Source organism: Bos indicus x Bos taurus, chromosome 22 (assembly GCF_003369695.1).
Source record: "Bos indicus x Bos taurus breed Angus x Brahman F1 hybrid chromosome 22, Bos_hybrid_MaternalHap_v2.0, whole genome shotgun sequence".
NCBI lineage: Eukaryota > Metazoa > Chordata > Mammalia > Artiodactyla > Bovidae > Bos > Bos indicus x Bos taurus.
Genome location: NC_040097.1, coordinates 17197922 through 17214904, shown reverse-complemented (window position 1 = coordinate 17214904; position 16983 = coordinate 17197922). Strand labels below are relative to the sequence as shown.

The following is a 16983-nucleotide window of genomic DNA, read 5'->3' as shown; positions in this document are numbered from 1 at the left end:
CATACTTTTAACCTACCTGTGTTTTTATATTTAAAATACTTTTGTAGGTAAATATAGCTCTTGGTTTTTTTTTCCTGGCCATGTTGCACACCTTGTGGAATCTTAGTTACCTGACCAGGGATTAAACCTGGGGCACCTGTAGTGAAAGCACCAGGTCCTAAACACTGAACTGCCAGAGAATTCCCTAGTTCTTGCTCTTTCATCCAATTTCACAAATTTTATTTTTTTAGTTGGTATAATTATAGCATTTACAATTACTAATTATTGCTATGGTTACATTTGAATCTGTTATCTTGCTATTTGTTTTCTATTTGTCTTATCTGCTCTTGTTCTCCTTTTTTTCTTCTTTTGAATTACTGGACTACTTATTACCTCATTTTATCTTTTTTGTGTGATTATTAGATATAACTCTTTTTATTTTTATTTCAGTGTAGTTACTTTAAGATTTATACTATTGGGGCTTCCCTGGTGGTCCAGTGGTCAAGAATGTGCCTGCCAATGCAGAGGTAATGGGTTTAATCAGTGGTCAGGGAAGATCCCACCTGTCTTGAAGCAACTAACTCCATGTGCCATAACTAATGAGCCTGTGCTCTAGAGCCCACGAGTCACAACTCCTGAGCCTGCAGGCTGCAACTGCTGAAGCCCGTGAGTCCTACAGCCCATGCTCTGCAACAAGAGAAGCCTCCACAATGAGAAGCTCCCACAACACAACGAAGAGGGGTCTCTACTTGCAGCAACTAGAGAAACCCTGAGCACAGCAACAAAGATCCTCTGCAAAGCCAAAAAAAAAAATTTTACAGTATGCATTTGTAACTTATGAGTCTCCCGTCAAGTGATATTACGCTACGTCACATATAGTATAAGAATATTGTAATAGTATACTTCTGTTTGGCTCTTCCAGCCTTTGTCATATTACTCTTCATGAATTTTATTTTTGTACATGTTACAAATACCCCAATACCTTATTGTTATTTTTTTTAAATAGTTCTTTTTTTTTTAAGTGTTAATAGTGAGACAAAACATTCTTATGTATATGCTGTTACACTTAACCTTTTCTGGTGCTCTTTATGCCTTGTGTAGATACTTATGGTATATATTTGTGTAGGCCTTTTTGTGTAGATATTTATGGTATCATTTTCCTTTTGCCTGAAGAACTTTCTTTAACATTCCTTGTAGTGCAGATTTATATCTGAAAATATATTTATTTTACCATCTTTTGTAATGATTTTTTTTTTGCTCGATACAGATTTCTAGGTTGTCCGTTTTTCCCTTCCATTATTTTAAAATGTTTCTCTACTGTCTTCCTGCTTGCATTATCTCCAGTGAGAAATATGTCATCTTTTAAATTTTTTAAAATTAATTAAAAAATTTTTGGCTGCACCATGTAGAATGTGGGATCTTAGTTCCCTGACCAGAAATCGAATCCCCACTCTCTACATTGGAAGCTCAGTCTTTTTCATTTATTTATTTATTTGGCTGCATCGGGTCTTCGTTGCTTTGTGTGGGCTTTCTCTTGTTGTGATAAGTGTGGGCTACTCTTTATTGCTGTGCACAGGCTTCTCATTGTGTTGGCTTTTCTTGTGGAGCACAGGCTCTAGGCACTCAGGCTTCAGTAGTTGCAGCTCACAAGCTCAGTAGCATAATTATTCCATAGCATATATAACCTTCCCAGACCAGGTATTGAACCCATGTCCCTGCATTGGCAGGCAGCTTCTTATCTACTGTACCACTAGAGAAGTCCTGGAAGCTCAGAGTCTTAATCAGTGGACTGCCAAGGATGTCCTGAGAAATATATCATCTTTATCTTTGTTTCTATGTAGTTAATAAGTCTTTTTCCTTGGCCGCTTTTGCTTTGATGTAGTTTTATTCAGATTTCTTATGCGGGGTCAATGGAACTTCCTGAATATGTGGTTTTATTTGTTGTTGTTCAGTCACTAAGCTGTGTCAGACTATTTTCAATCCCATGAACTGTAGTACGTCAGGCTTCTCTTTCCTTCACTGTCTGCTAGAGTTTGCTCAAATTCATGTCCATTGAGCAGCGATGCCATTCAACTGTCTCATCCTCTGTCGCCCCCTTTTCTTGTGCTCAATCCTTCCCAGCATCAGAGTCTTTTCCAGAGAGTTGGCTCTTCACATCAGGTGTCCAAAGTATTGGAGCATTGGCTTCAGCATCAGTCCTGCCAATGAATATTCAGGGTTGATTTCCTTTAGCATTGACTGGTTGGATCTCCTTGCTGTCCAAGGGATTCTCAAGTCTTTTCCAGCACTACAAGTCAAAAACATCAATTCTTTGGTGCTCAGTCTTCTCTGTTGTCCAACTATCATATCTGTGCATGACTGCTGGAAAAAGCATAGCTTTGACTAGACAGACCTTTGTCAGCAAAGTGATGTCTCTGCTTTTTAATATACTGTCTAGGTTTGTCATAGCTTTTCCTTCAAGGAGCAAGTGTCTTTTAATTTCTTGGCTGCAGTCACTATCCACAGTGATTTTGGAGCACAGTAAAATAAAATCTGTTACTGTTACTGTTTCCATTTTCCCCCCATCTGTTTGTTGAATGGTTTGCCTTGGAAGCAAACCGAGATCATTCTGTTGTTTTGATATTGCACCCAAGTACTGCATTTCGGACTCTTGTTGACTCTGAGTGCTACTCCATTTCTTCTAAGGGACTCTTGCCCACAGTACTAGATATAATGGTCATCTGAATTAAATTTGCCCATTTCTGTCCATTTTAGTTCATTGATTGCTATGAACTAAGATGTTGATGTTCACTCTTGCCATCTCCTGCTTGACCACATCCAATTTACCTTGATCCATGGACCTAACATTCCAGGTTCCTATGCAGTATTATTCTTTACAGCATCGGACTTTACTTTCACCAGTAGACGTATCCACAACCGAGAGTCATTTCTACTTTGGACCAGCCTCTTCCTTCTTTCTGGAGCTATTTCTCCACTCTTCCCTAGTAGCCTACTGGACACCTACCGACCTGGGGGGCTCATCTTATGGTGTCATCTTTTTGCCTTTTCATATTGTTCATGGGATTCTCGAGGCAAGAATACTGAAGTGGTTTGCCATTCCCTTCTCCAGTGAACTACATATTGTCAGAACTCTCCACCATGATCTGTCCATCTTGGGTGGCCCTACATAGCATGGCTCATGTGGTTTTATAGTTGTAATCAAATGTGGAAAGCTTTTGGCCACCATTTCTTCAAGTATTTTTTCTGTCCCTTCCCATCTTTCAGGAACTTCAGTTATTCATGTATTAGTCTGTTTGAGGTTCTCATAGTTCACTGATGCTTATGTTTTTGTTTTACTCTTCTTTCTCTGTGTTTCATTTTGGATACTTTCGTATTTCTATGCCTTTAAGTTAGTTTTCTCTTTTATATTGTCTGGCATCCGGGCCCGTCACTTCATGGTAAATAGATGGGGAAACAGTGGAAACAGTGGCTGACTTTCTTTTTCTGGGCTCCAAAATCACTGCAGATGGTGACTGCAGCCATGAAATTAAAAGACGCTTACTCCTTGGAAGGAAAGTTATGACCAACCTAGACAGCATATTAAAAAGAAGAGACATTACTTTGTCAACAGAGGTCTGTCTAGTCAAGGCTATGGTTTCTCCAGTGGTCATGTATGGATGTGAGAGTTGAGCACCGAAGAATTGATGCTTTTGAACTGTGGTGTTGGAGAAGACTCTTGAGAGTCCCTTGGACTGCAAGGAGATCCAGCCAGTCCATCCTAAAGGAGATCAGTCCTGGGTGTTCTTTGGAAGGACTGATGCTGAGGCTGAAACTCCCATACTTTGGCCACCTGATGTGAAGAGCTGACTCATTTGAAAAGGCCCTGATGCTGGGAAAGATTGAGGGCAGGAGGAAAAGGGGACGACAGAGGATGAGATGGTTGGATGGCATCACCGACTCAATGGACATGGGTTTGGGTGGACTCCGGGAGTTGGTGATGGACAGGGAGGCCTGGCGTGCTGCAGTTCATGGGGTCACAGAGAGTCAGACACAACTGAGCGACTGAACTGAACCTGCTGTTAACTCTATCTAGTATATTTTTCATCTTGGATGTTGTAGTTTTGATTTCTGGAAGCTTGATTTATGTATTTTGTCTTCTGTTTCTGTACTTACTTAAGATAACATCTCTGTTAGTTGAGTTCATTCTGATGAACTGCCTCATTATTACAGATCATGTGTCTCTGCTTTTTTGTATGCTGAATAATCTTAGGTTAGATGCCAGAATTTTACTTTGTTGGATGTGGATATTTTTGTGTTCTTACGAATTTTTTGAGCTTTGCTCTAGGATGCAGTTAAGCTTCCCAGGTGGCTCAGTAGCGAAAAATCCGTCTGTCAATGCAGGAGATGCAGGAGACACAGATTCGATCCCTGGGTTGGGAAGATCCTCGAGTAGGAAATACCAATCCACCCCAGTATTCTTGCATGGAAAACCCCAGGGACAGAGGAGCCTGGTGGGCTATGGTCCATGGTTTTCAGAGTCAGACTCAGCTGAGCACACATGCAGTTACGCTATTTGGAAACAATCGGTCCTTTCAGGTCTTCTATGACTTGTTAGGTAGGTTTGAAGTAGTGTTTGGTATCAAATTAATTATTCTTCACTACTGAGAGACCTTGAGTACTCTACTCACCATCCCATGAATTGTGTGTGTTTTTTTCAGTCTGGCTGATAGGAACAGGCAGTGTTTTCTCTAATCATTTGATGAGTCACCTCTTTGGCTTTGGGTATTTGGCTCATATGCATATGAGTTCTTTGGGGAGCCCTCTGCAGATCTTTTTGTGTACAAGGCTTTTTTCTGTGCTCTTTCCTCTCTGCCTTAAAGTTTGGTTTCCTCAGACTTTTAGCTTCAGGAGTTTACCAGCCTACTCCTCTGTTCCCCTTTCTGTGCTGTGTGTGGCCCGGAAACACTCAACAAGGCAGTAAACTGGGGCAGTCTCAGATTCAGACTTTGTTTTCTGTCTTTCAGGAATTATTTTCCTTTCATTGTTCAGTATCCGGTATCTTGAAAACCCTTGTTTCATAAATGTTGTCTTTTTTTTTAGGTGAGAGAGTAAATCTGGTCTTTGTTACTTGATCTTGATTACAAGTGAGAGTTCCAACAGTCTGGTTTTAACCGTCCTTCCAGTGAATCCTGATGCATATTAACATTTAAGAACCATGCATATATTTGAAGTTAATGTTAGATAATTAATTCACTATCAACCATCATTTACCATGAAGATAGAATTACACGAGTCAGTAAATCTAATATTTGGAAGAAAAATCTTTTTGAGTAAATTAATTTCTGTTTTGTAGCATGTAATTGCAAGACATGTGGAATATTTATACAATCAGGATAGACAGAGCTGAAGATTTTGTGAAATAAAAAAGGGTCTTCATGATATTATGGTACATAGCAGTCTTAGACATTACGCTTTCATGGCTTTGTGCTGTGCTGTGCTTGGTCGCTTCAGTTGTCTCCAGCTCTTTGCAACTCTATGGACTGTAGCTCGCCAGGCTCCTCTGTCCATGGGATTCTGCAGGCAAGAATACTGGAGTGGGTTGCCATGCCCTCCTCCAGGGGATCTTCCCGAACCAGGGATCAAACCCGTATCTCTTGTGTCTCTTGCATTGCAGGCAGATTCTTTAGCCACTCAGCCACGTGGGAAGCCCCTTCATGTCTTTAACTATTGTTAAACAAAACGTCATTCCTGGGAGAAGTTGGAACAACAATTAAGTCCTGGTTTGCTATAGTGGATAAGGGGAAGCAGATGACTCCATTTTGTGTTTGCTTCTTCTTTAACAACTACCCCCTTTTGATCATACTCTCAGAATAACTGAGATGTGATTAAAAAAAAAATTAAGGCGTTAGTGCACCTCTCACCCACTGCTCTGCATCCATGGGTCATGACATTTTTGCTTAAGCCCTGTGACATTTCACAGGTCATGGTCCATAATCCTTGCACTTCTCTGGTGGCTCAGATGGTAAAGCGTCTGTCTACAATGTGGGAGACCTGGGTTCGATCCCTGGGTCGGGAAGATTCCCTGGAGAAGGAAATGGCAACCCACTCCAGTACTCTTGCCTGGAAAATCCCATGGACGGAGGAGCTTGGTGCAGCTACTGTCCATGGGGTTGCAAAGAGTCAGGCACGACTGAGCGACTTCACTTTCACTTTTCATAATCCTTAAATTGGTTACTGTCTTTGCTTCTTTTCTGTTGTTATCGTCTCAGGGAGATATTTCACGTGGAGGTTAGTAGCTGCAAATATGCATTAAAACTTTTGAGAGGATACAAAGCACCAGTGGGGATTATTATCATTATGGTAAGTAGGACAATTTCCAGTGTTTGAGTGCATTTTGGTCTCAAAGACCCAAACCAATCAAAGAGAGACCCCAGTCAGAGTCATCTTAAGCCAGGTGGCTTGTTTAATGATATGTCACTTAATTTCAACTCCGTTGGAAGTGTTAATTCACGTACAAGAGTGGTGTTGGCCACAGCACAAATGCATCCTAACTTGGCAAGAGGATAATTGAGGGCTACTCTGTTATTGAGAACAACCTCCACCAGAGTCCAAAGATCTTTACTGGGAAGCTACTGCTTAGCAGTGGATTTCTTGCAGTACTTTCAAAAGTTAAGGAGAAGTTCCTGATCATAGCCTCATTTGTATTTATTCCTAACCAGGGAAGTAGAGACCTGCCAAAGGAAGCAAATCCTGAATCATAAGTGCCTCCTGTTAGGCCCTTTCAAGAACAGAGTCATAGTTAGATTACTAAGTGTCATTGCCCAGCTGTGCAGCAGCCACCTAGGCCTTCATAGCCCAAGGAGAAGATAATCACCCAAAAAATAAATCCTGTCACCAAGGTGGCATTGTAAATAGATTCATCTGCAAGAGTTGTTTCATTTGCCTGTTTAAAGCCAGGAGTCAATTAAATTTTTTCCCCCTAGCCTGAAATAAAAAGGTTTTATAAATTCTAAAGATTACCTTCCTTAGCAATGGCCCAGAAGTTGTGGCTGATGGAATTATCTTTCCAGGTCAGTGCCAGGATAAAGGAAAGAGAAGAAAAGGTTTTGAGTTCAGCTGAAATGGGAAGTCTTGCTCTGTCTGGCATCTTGGATGGAAGCAGTCTACACTGATGTTCACTTGTCATCGATGTCCACTTGTCACCATGATGTCATTCTTGTCAACTTGATTTGGAGGTCTTCAGGGTTTGTACAGGACCAGAAGTCAGTTGGAGCCTCCTTTAGCCATATGATATACAAGGTTCACTGCCTTCTAGTTTTGCAGCAGAGTGAGCGGCCAGAAGCACTTGATAAGTTCGCTTTCAGTGGGGCTTGAGGGTGGTTTTCTTCTGATGATGTCTCCAGAATTTTTCCAGTCACTGGGCTCCAGACCATGACCAGTAAGGTTTCCCTAAATCAGAAATCAGGGAGCGCTTCTTTAACCTGTTGGTAATAGGCTCCAGAGTCACACGATAGCTGGTCATACTAGTGGGAGACTATAAAACGATCAGCAGAAGGTGGTATACCAATAGACATTGGTCTGACCTTGATTATCTCATGTGGAGTGAGTTTGTGTTTCCCAAAGGTGGTGTTATGAACAGTCAGTAAGACCATAGGCAATACTATAGGCCAGGGGAGTCCAGTCTATAGCTGTATAACAACACCTCAAAGACTGTTAGCAAAATCAGAGTCTCCTATCTATAAAGGAACAAACAATTTTTCTCTCCATAATTACCCCCATTTTTTACTGTAGGTAATTACAGTAAAGCTAAATTTATATTAACCTCAGCCTGATTATTTATACACGTGCAGCAAGAAACAGTGATTGACCATGTAAGTTGTTTTTTTTTAAAGATTGTTTTGCCAGAACCTTGTTAGTAAAATAACAGCTTTCCCAAGCAGTTTCTTGAGGCTCTCTGATTATATAAGACTATGTATATTTCTCTCAACCGTGACATTCCAGTGAAAATCTCGGTAGTGGTGTCCTTTTACAAGGAGAATAGATTATTTTTCCTTTAATTTCCTTTGCTCTTCAAGAAAACAAAACCTGTTATTTTCCCCTCCTCTCTTCCATAGGATTCCATGAATTCTAACACAGCCATAAAAGCAGTAGATTTTAGAAAATGTACTTCATAACATTACCCATGTTGACAGGATACAATCCAGAACGGTAATCCAGGTTTTATGGCCCTATCACTGGCCGCCCTTGTTAATGCCGAAGTAGAATGGACTTCATCCACGTGTGCCACAATCTTGACAGACACTGTTGCTACTGCCTTTGCAGTGAGGGCATTTCCCTGATACTCAAGTTCAGTCCTTTTAGAGAGAGCCTCAATTTTTTGGGCAGATAGAATCATGCCAGGACATAATCAGACTTTCCAGGAATTTCATTCCATTTCTGGAATACTTAAGTAGATGGGGAAACAATGGAAACAGTGAGAGACTTTATTTTTTGGGGCTCCAAAATCACTGCAGATGGTGACTACAACCATGAAATTAAAAGGTTTGCTCCTTGGAAGAAAATTAATGACCAACCTAGACAGTATATTAAAAAACAGAGACATCAGTTTGCCAACAAAGGTCCATCTAGTCAAAGCTATGGTTTTCCCAGTAGTCATGTGTGGATGTGAGAGTTGGACTATAAAGAAAGCTGAGCGCTGAAGAATTGATGCTGTTGAACTGTGGTGTTACAGAAGCCTCTTGAGAGTCCCCTGGACTGCAAGGAGATCCAACTAGTCCATCCTAAAGGAAATAAGTCCTGAATATTCATTGAAATGACTGATGCTAAAGCTGAAACTCTAATACTTTGGCCACCTGATGGGAAGAAATGACTCATTGGAAAAGACCCTGATGCTGGGTAAGATTGAAGGCAGGAGAAGAAGGGGACGACAGGATGAGATGGTTGGATGACAACACTGACTTGATGGACATGAGTTTGAGCAAGCTCCAGGAGTTGGTGATGGACAGGGAAGCCTGGTGTGCTGCAGTCCATGGGGTCACAAAGAGTCGGACACAACTGAGCAACTGAACTATGACATATCTATACAGATATGAAGAAGGCTAATGTTACTTACTTAACTATGTAATTTAACATTTCATGTAAGCCTGAATTAGTATAACATCTCCCTTTTTATGAGGTGAGAGAATAAATTATAGGAGCTTTTACAGGGGGTCCCTGAGAAATCTCAAATTAACTAGAGGTTAAAAGGACTTTATATAGCATTTGATTTGGGGAAGCTGTCAGATTAACAAAAGTTTGGACACTTGACTATATAGAACCACAGATCATTGTGAAACAATACTTAATTATCTATTTGGCCAAAGTAATAATAAAACATCCTTTTATCAGATGAAAGGAAATCAAGTTTTAGTTTTATGTAAGTATACTACTAATATTGAGCATAATTTAAAAACCTTTATAGTTCAGTTTTAGCCAATTTGTTTATACAAGGAAAGATTCTCTCTTACTGTCTTCCTAAATAATCAGAAGTTCTAATTTAGACAAAATTACTCTCATTTCCTTCAACAAAGATGCATCTTTATTCCTCAAGCTTCCTTCTCCTTAAACTAAAATACATCATAGTGTCCCTACATATAGAGCTGAACTCTTCTAGTTGTCTTAACTACATGTATTAATTATAATTTTTAACCCTTGGAAACTTTAATTTCTAGAATCATGTGCTTCTTTTTCTTTAGTTTTTCTGTAGTAGGAAGCCAAAAGTAGATGAACCTGTATTTTGTAATTAAAGTATCAGTATTTTACTCCTTTTGGAAATGATCCAGATATTCAGTAAACCTCTATTATTTAACCTATAAAATCCTTAAAGTTTCTAGTTACCAAAGAGATTTGAGAAAATGTTTTAAGGACACCTAAAATATAATTACTGCTAAAGAGTTCACCTAAAACCTTTTAATCTTAACATCTACTACTTGCTCCCAACAGTCATACTTCAATTACTTTCCTGTTGACAAAATTTTTAACAGATACAACATGAACCTACCTGATCAGTTAATCCAGGTAAAATAAAAAATTTTATACTTGATGCTGCTAACTCTGCAAACATGCCTGTTTTAATTACACCAGTGAATTTAAACTAGCTTTTATTTATCTTAGATCACACAAACTTAGAAAGCACCTGGGGTTAGTTTTTATTAATATATTTCTGAGTTTTAGATTATCCAATCTTTATTTTAGCTATATGTAAATTATATGTTATTATTGGAAGGATTGATGCTGAAGCTGAAACTCCAATACTTTGGCCACCTCATGCGAAGAGTTGACTCATTAGAAAAGACCCTGATGCTGGGAGGGATTGGGGGCAGGAGGAGAAGGGAACGACAGAGGATGAGATAGCTGGATGGCATCACCAACTCAATGGACGTGAGTTTGCGTGAATTCCGGGAGATGGTGATGGACAGGGAGGGCTGGCGTGCTGCTATTCATGGGGTCGCAAATAGTCGGACACAACTGAGCGACTGAATTGAAATGAACTGATACATATGTATATATACATATATATATATACACACTTATTTTTAAGCCAATCAAATAGTCAAATAGAGCACTTTAATTTTGATAATACCATCCAGACGTAGAGAATGTCACACATTTATGACATGTATAAACATAAATGCCCCTGGTCACAGAGACCTCATAGTTACTAGTATTTGTGTAAAAGTCACTTAGAAGTTTTTTTGTAAAATGACCTTTCTCCGTTTTGATGAGAATTACCTTCCTGACATTTGCATCACGAAGTATGGTTTTTAGGTCCTAGAAAAAAATGGGACCTAAAATCTGTATCACAAAGACAAAGTATCTAAAGTATCCTACAAGATGGAGTTTGGGCCTATCTGTAGGACAGTTCTGTTTTCAATGTCACAGTGTCTGCTGCTGCTAAGTCACTTCAGTCGTGTCTGACTCTGTGTGACCCCATTGACAGCAGCCCACCAGGCTCCCCTGTCCCTGGGATTCTCCAGGCAAGAACACTGGACTGGGTTGCCATTTCCTTCTCCAATGCATGAAAGTGAAAAGTGAAAGTGAAGTTGCTCAGTCGTGTCCGATTCTTAGCGACCCCATGGACTGCAGCCCACCAGGCTCCTCCATCCATGGGATTTTCCAGGCAAGAGTACTGGAGTGGGGTGCCATTGCCTTCTCCCGTCACAATGTCTACAAGCATTTTAAGATGAATTAGGGGAGGTTTTAGGACTGCCAGGAAGGACTGACACACCCATTCACCTATAGTTGGAATGGCTTTTTCCCTCTGGGTACAGTTACCTTAGAAGAGAAGGCCAAATAAAATGCCTAGCAGGCCCCAAACATCAGCTTCTCCCATTTGGCCAAATTTTTAAACCTAAAGTTATCAAGTCCTTTCAAGTATATTGTCAGGCTTCATCTAGGACAAATATTTCTGGTGGTATTGAATAACCTCATCGATTTTAATTTTGTTTCCCCTCAGCTGTTTGAGAAAATACATACCAGTTTGCCAGAAGTTCTTTAATAAGAGTTTCATCTTATTAAAGTTCTTTAATAAGAGTTCATCAACCAGAACTCTTTAATAAGAGTTCTGAAAGGGACCCATATGTGGCCATTTAAATTGATCCTGAAGAATTTACATAGGGCTTTTGAGGACAGTTTTTCCTAGTGTTCTGGTTGATTACAATAGAAAATTTTGGGGCCAGTGTTTTGATGATGAAGCCCTACGAGGTTATAATGGGTGTGGCCTAGGTGTTGTTTTTAGATACCTTTGGTGTTTAATTTTGCACTAGCCTTTTGCAACAAATACTTCAATGAGGCTATTTTGGAATTTCTAAATCTTTTGGAGTCTTCTTCATACTAATTAAAATAGGTATCCCATTCTGTTTATTTGATATGGGAATGTGTACTTTTCAGTGTTTTATCTCTCTTTTTTTTTTTTGTAGTGAAGCAAGTAAAGTGTTTATTAAGAGGAAAAAGAATATATGTGTTGGTAGGCACAGGGGCAGACTCAGGGGGAGAGAGAGAGTCACTGAGTTGCTCTGTGTACTTTTAAAATGATTTTATGTATTTGGAACATTCCTCATAATGGTCATTGCAATTATAGGTTATTTTTAGTAAAACTTTGGTAAATATCTGCACCTTGCAGGAGCATAGTTCTTAAACATAAAATAAGCAAATGTCCCGGAAGGTGGCTCACTCATCTCTTTGGCTGTCAGTTCAGTTCAGTCGCTCAGTTGTGTCCAACTCCTTGCGACCCCATGAACCGCAGCACGCCAGGCCTCCCTGTCCATCACCAACTCCTGGAGTCCACCCAAACCCATGTCCATTGAGTCGGTGATGCCATCCAACCATCTCATCCTCTGTCGTCCCCTTCTCCTCCTGCCCTCAATCTTTCCCAGCATCAGGGTCTTTTCTTTGGCTATAAAGGACCACATTTCATTTAGCCCAGTGTTTGGGTTTTTCAGAGCCCAACTAATCAGCTTCTGAGTACTTCCAAGACTCCCACTGGCAACCAGCCTTTATGTAACAGCTACTTGAGGCCTTCCACTGGACTGAATCCGACTCTGGCCAGTAACCAGCAAACATCCCCTTGGAAGTCTTGACTGGGGAAAGCAACGAACAAACAGACCTCAAGGAATAGGGGCTATGAATTGATTCCAAATAACTGGAAAACTCAACTGCCACCAGAAGTCCCCAATGTTGAGTTGGGGGAAGGATCTATGGGCTGGGGTTTTCCTGGGGAAATTTGGTCTGAAAGGTGACAGGCTTGGTTGGCCTAGGGCAGAAGCCTCTACCAACTTGACCTGCTCTGTAAAGGAAAGCTAATGAGATCTAGAGTTGGAATGCAAAAAACAGAGTGCAGCTCAATGGAGAGGAACTGATGTCACTGGAAAGGGCAAGAAAGACCACGAACTCAGAGTTGGAGAGCTGCACTTCTGTTTCTTACTGTCTTTGGAAGTTCACTTTGGATCCAGCCTTGTCACCAATCTGTTAAAAAAACTAAAATTCAACTGAGTTTTGTAAAAGATCTAATTGACTATTCCATGACTTGAGTCTGGCAGCATCCCAACTGGTAAACAGAAGGACAGTCTGAAGGGCTGTACAAAATGGAAGATTTTTATTGGCAGAAGGAGGGTGAGACAAGAAGGTATTAGCAAAAGAAAAGAAAGGATAATTTTAGGCCACCTTCTTTTGGGGAAGAAGAGGTCTGGCAGGGGTCTTTATCATGCAGATTACCTCACTATTGTTGATGAGTAAATTTTAGATTGGTTGTTTTAAAGGTCACATTTCTGGGAGGGGTTGAAACTGCAATTCAGTCTTAAGTTTGCTGTAGTGGAATGTGGGGTCTGCAAGTACACAAATGATTCCATTTTGATCTTTTTGCTTCTTCTTTGGGCTTCCCTGAGGGCTCAGGCGGTAAAGAATTTGTCTGCAATGCAGGAGATCAGAGTTTCATCCATGGGTCAGGAAAATCCCCTGCAGAAGAGAACAGCTAACCCCTCTAGTATTCCTGCCTGGAGAATTCCATAGACAGAGAAGCCTGGTGGGCTACAGTCCGTGGGCTTGCAAAGAGTGAAACAGGACTGAGTGAAACTTTTATAAATGTTAGATGGTGAATACAAATCTTAGTAGAATTAGTGGTCTTGTTGTAGGAAGGGGGACCCTTTCAAGGGCCTGAGAGGGGCCTTTATTGGGCCCTGAAGGGGGCTCCTTTCCTGCAAGAGTCTCAAGATACAGTCCTGCCATAAAATCACTCAGCTTTAAAGTTTCTAGAAAACCAGAGTACCAGTTCTTCTGGAAGTCAGGAATATGACTGCAATAAATACTTCAAAGGAAGCTAGTCAAGTTCTTGGCATTCCCTGTTTTTAAAGTTTCCAGTAAGAAACTTTAAATGAATTTGACTTATCTATACAATGGATATCACCTCGAAGAAGCAGGGGCTTCCCTTGGCTCAGATGGTAAAGAATCTGTCTGCAATGCGGGAGACCTGGGTTTGACCCCTGCTTAGAAAGATTTCCTGGAGAAGAGAATGGCAACTCACTCCAGTATTCTTGCCTGGAGAATCCCCATGGATGGGGTTGCAAAGAGTAAGACACGACTGAGCGACTGCACTTCCTTTTAAGAAGCAAATAAAGCAGGAGAATTGTTTTAAATTGGAGAAGTAGGCGAATGTTGACTAAAGTCAGGTGGACTTAATATTCTTCCAAGTCAGCAGTGTCTACCAAAATTAAAAAACAAAACACTGACTCCTAGGTAAGATGAGGGTATAGATTCAAATAAACAGAGCCTCCCACCACATATAAATGGAATAAATTAAAAAAAAATTTTTTTTTAAAGAAGACTTAATAGACTAAAAGGCACTGAGGTGACGTGTTTGGCCAAACTATCCAAAGATTCTGGGAGTTCATATACTGTTCCCCTTTTGAAAGAGAAAGTAGGTGATGGACATGATTCTTTGTAGAAGCATGGATATTTTTCCATTATTGCAGACAAATAACAATATTCAGAGGACAAAAACTTTTAACAAGGTAAGTGATGGATTATAATCAGAGAATGAGATCAAAATGGAGTTTATAGAGGTTGAGAAATGAAGGCCAAAAATTATATTATTGTATGACTAACAGGTGTACTAGAACCAGAGCTGAGTTTTTTTTTTAGAGCTGAGTCATTGTTGAACAAAGTGAGTGACATGGATTAAATTGTTGAGAGGATTAAATGGGATAATGCATGTTACAATGCTTAGCTATAATAAGTGCTCAGTAACATTCACTGTTGCAAGTAAATATTAGAATATTAGCACTATTTATAAAATACATACTCTTTGAAAATTTCAGAGGAGGTGAAATGGTTTCCTTAAGCTTGTGTTCTAGTGGGACATAAATCAGCAAAAATAATTACATGATTAAATCTAACAGACTAAAACATAAACACATGTGAGACCGGAAAGCTCTCATTCTAAAAAAAAAAAAAAAAAACAGATGAAGAAAGCAATACTTGGTGTAGTGTGCTGTTTAAAAGAATAAGCTTTAGAGTTGGAGCAACCTTATAATACAATCCTCAAAGTTGTTAGGATTTTAAATGAAGTATATAGCACTTGGTACATGGTAAGTGATCAGTAAATGATAGCAAGTTTTCCCTCTGGGGCTCAACTTCCTCACTTTTAAAAATAAGGCAATAGTACAGTGGGTAAGGGTGTTGACACGAGAAGAAATGGTTTCTTGTCCCAGTTATTAGCTGTGATACCTTGGGCAGGTTACTTAACTTCTCTGACCCTGATTAGCCTTATCTTTACAATGGAGACATTTCAGTGGACCATTAACATCCTGTTTTGTAATCTCCATTGGCTTCTTGATGTGCAGCAAATCTTAAGTGGAAATCTGAAAAATCTACTCTGACGTCTTCATTTGATGTTCTGGTTAATGTTTTAGAGGCTAGTGATGGAAATCAGAGTTCTCTTCAGCTGTCTTGCTTAACTAAACAAAATATGGATTACATTTTGGAAGAAGTTATGAGGAAGGAGACTCATTTCATTTGTCTTGAGAAGTTTAGAAAATCAATTTAAGAAGACTGGTGGAATCAGGTGAACATTGTTTAATTATATATATATATATAAATTAAAAATATATATTACAATATTGCTTCTGTTTTTTATGTTTTGATTTTTTGATAACAAGGCGTCTGGGATCTTAGTTTCCTGTTCAGGAATCAAACCTGCAGCATCTGCATTGGCAATCTTAACACTGGATTGCCAGGGAAGTCCCAGGTGAACACTATTTTAAGGAATTCTCTATAAACCTCAAAGCAGACAGGCATGCTTAGTCACTGAGTGCTGCCCAGCTCTTTGCAACCCCATGGACCTGCCAGGCTCCTCTGTGCATGGGATTTCCCAGGCAAGAATACTGGAGTGGGTTGCCATTTCTTCCTCCAGGGATCTTCCTGACCCGGGGATTTGAACCCAGGTCTCCTGCATTATAGGAGATTCTTTACCAGGTGAGCCACAAGGGAAGCCCATAAAAGCTACTTAAAGGATACAAATTTTTTTTAATCTAGCAATCTTCCAAAATGCAATTTTTAGTTCTTCAACTGCTAAGCAATGCTTTACATGTCTTTCCAGTGAAGAGGAAGTTTTCTTCTTGAAGACAGTCTATAATTCCTTTTAAGTTAAATTCTAGGCAAATATGTGGATCTCTTAGGTAATTGCATAGACTTTCAGTTATTAAAAAATTAAATAGTATTTTGTTGCACACTATAAATTAATAAACATGTCTATTAAATTGCTTTTAAAGAGTTTAAAAATCTGATTATATTAAATCAATTGCTTTCCCTTTGCATTTCCCTTGTTTTCTTCAAATGTATATTTAATCACATTTATTTTCACCTTGTTTAAGAATTTATTATTGGAACATTTGAGAATTTAAACAGGAGGAACCGAATAAACCCACTGTAATCTATGAAGTGGCTTTACTATATCCACTGGAAGAAGGAAGTTGTTGGTTTTGATTGCCCAGGGTCACTCCTAAAATACGAGTTTCTAAAGGGTAGATCTACCAGATGGAGTTTTACTCAGTAGGTCTTCAACAACATAAAGCTTACCCGTTGTGAAACTTTGCAGGTTTTTCTTATTCAGCCCCATCCTGCAGAATGCACCAGCTGGAATAAACAACTACAGAACCACCTGCTGCTGCTGCTGCTAAGTCGCTTCAGTCGTGTTCGACTCTGTGTGACCCCATAGACGGCAGCCCACCAGGCTCCCCCGTCCCTGGGATTCTCCAGGCAAGAACATTGGAGTGGGTTGCCACTTCCTTCTCCAATACAGAACCACCTAGGACAGCACAATTAGGAAAAGAAATTAAATATCCTGGTAATGTGTCTAATAACTATTAATTTATCATTGTTGTAAGTTTATAAAATTGCAGCTGCAATAGAAAAATCGGAATACCTGGACTTGTGACCAGAGGAAAAGAAAGAAAGGGGTATGTAAGTATTTTGGGACGTCTCTGGCAGTCCAGT

The 16983-nt window shown here is 39.8% G+C and overlaps 1 protein-coding gene across 2 annotated transcripts in view; it reads left to right on the top strand.

The window, feature by feature from the left end:
* The window catches only part of DENND6A (DENN domain containing 6A), a 72836-nt gene extending 56115 nt beyond the window's left edge, over window positions 1-16721 (top strand). The window contains exons 20-21 of one of the 2 annotated variants that reach the window (XR_003507917.1): window positions 15402-15553; window positions 16586-16670. Coding sequence is in view for 1 of the 2 variants with exons in the window: in XM_027523920.1 (XP_027379721.1) it covers window positions 16586-16705 (120 nt within the window). In the remaining variant the exon portion in view is untranslated. Of the gene's footprint in view, window positions 1-15401; window positions 15554-16585 lie in introns of both variants that reach the window. The other variant, XM_027523920.1, reaches the window with a different exon arrangement.
* Window positions 16722-16983: the final 262 nt, after the last annotated feature.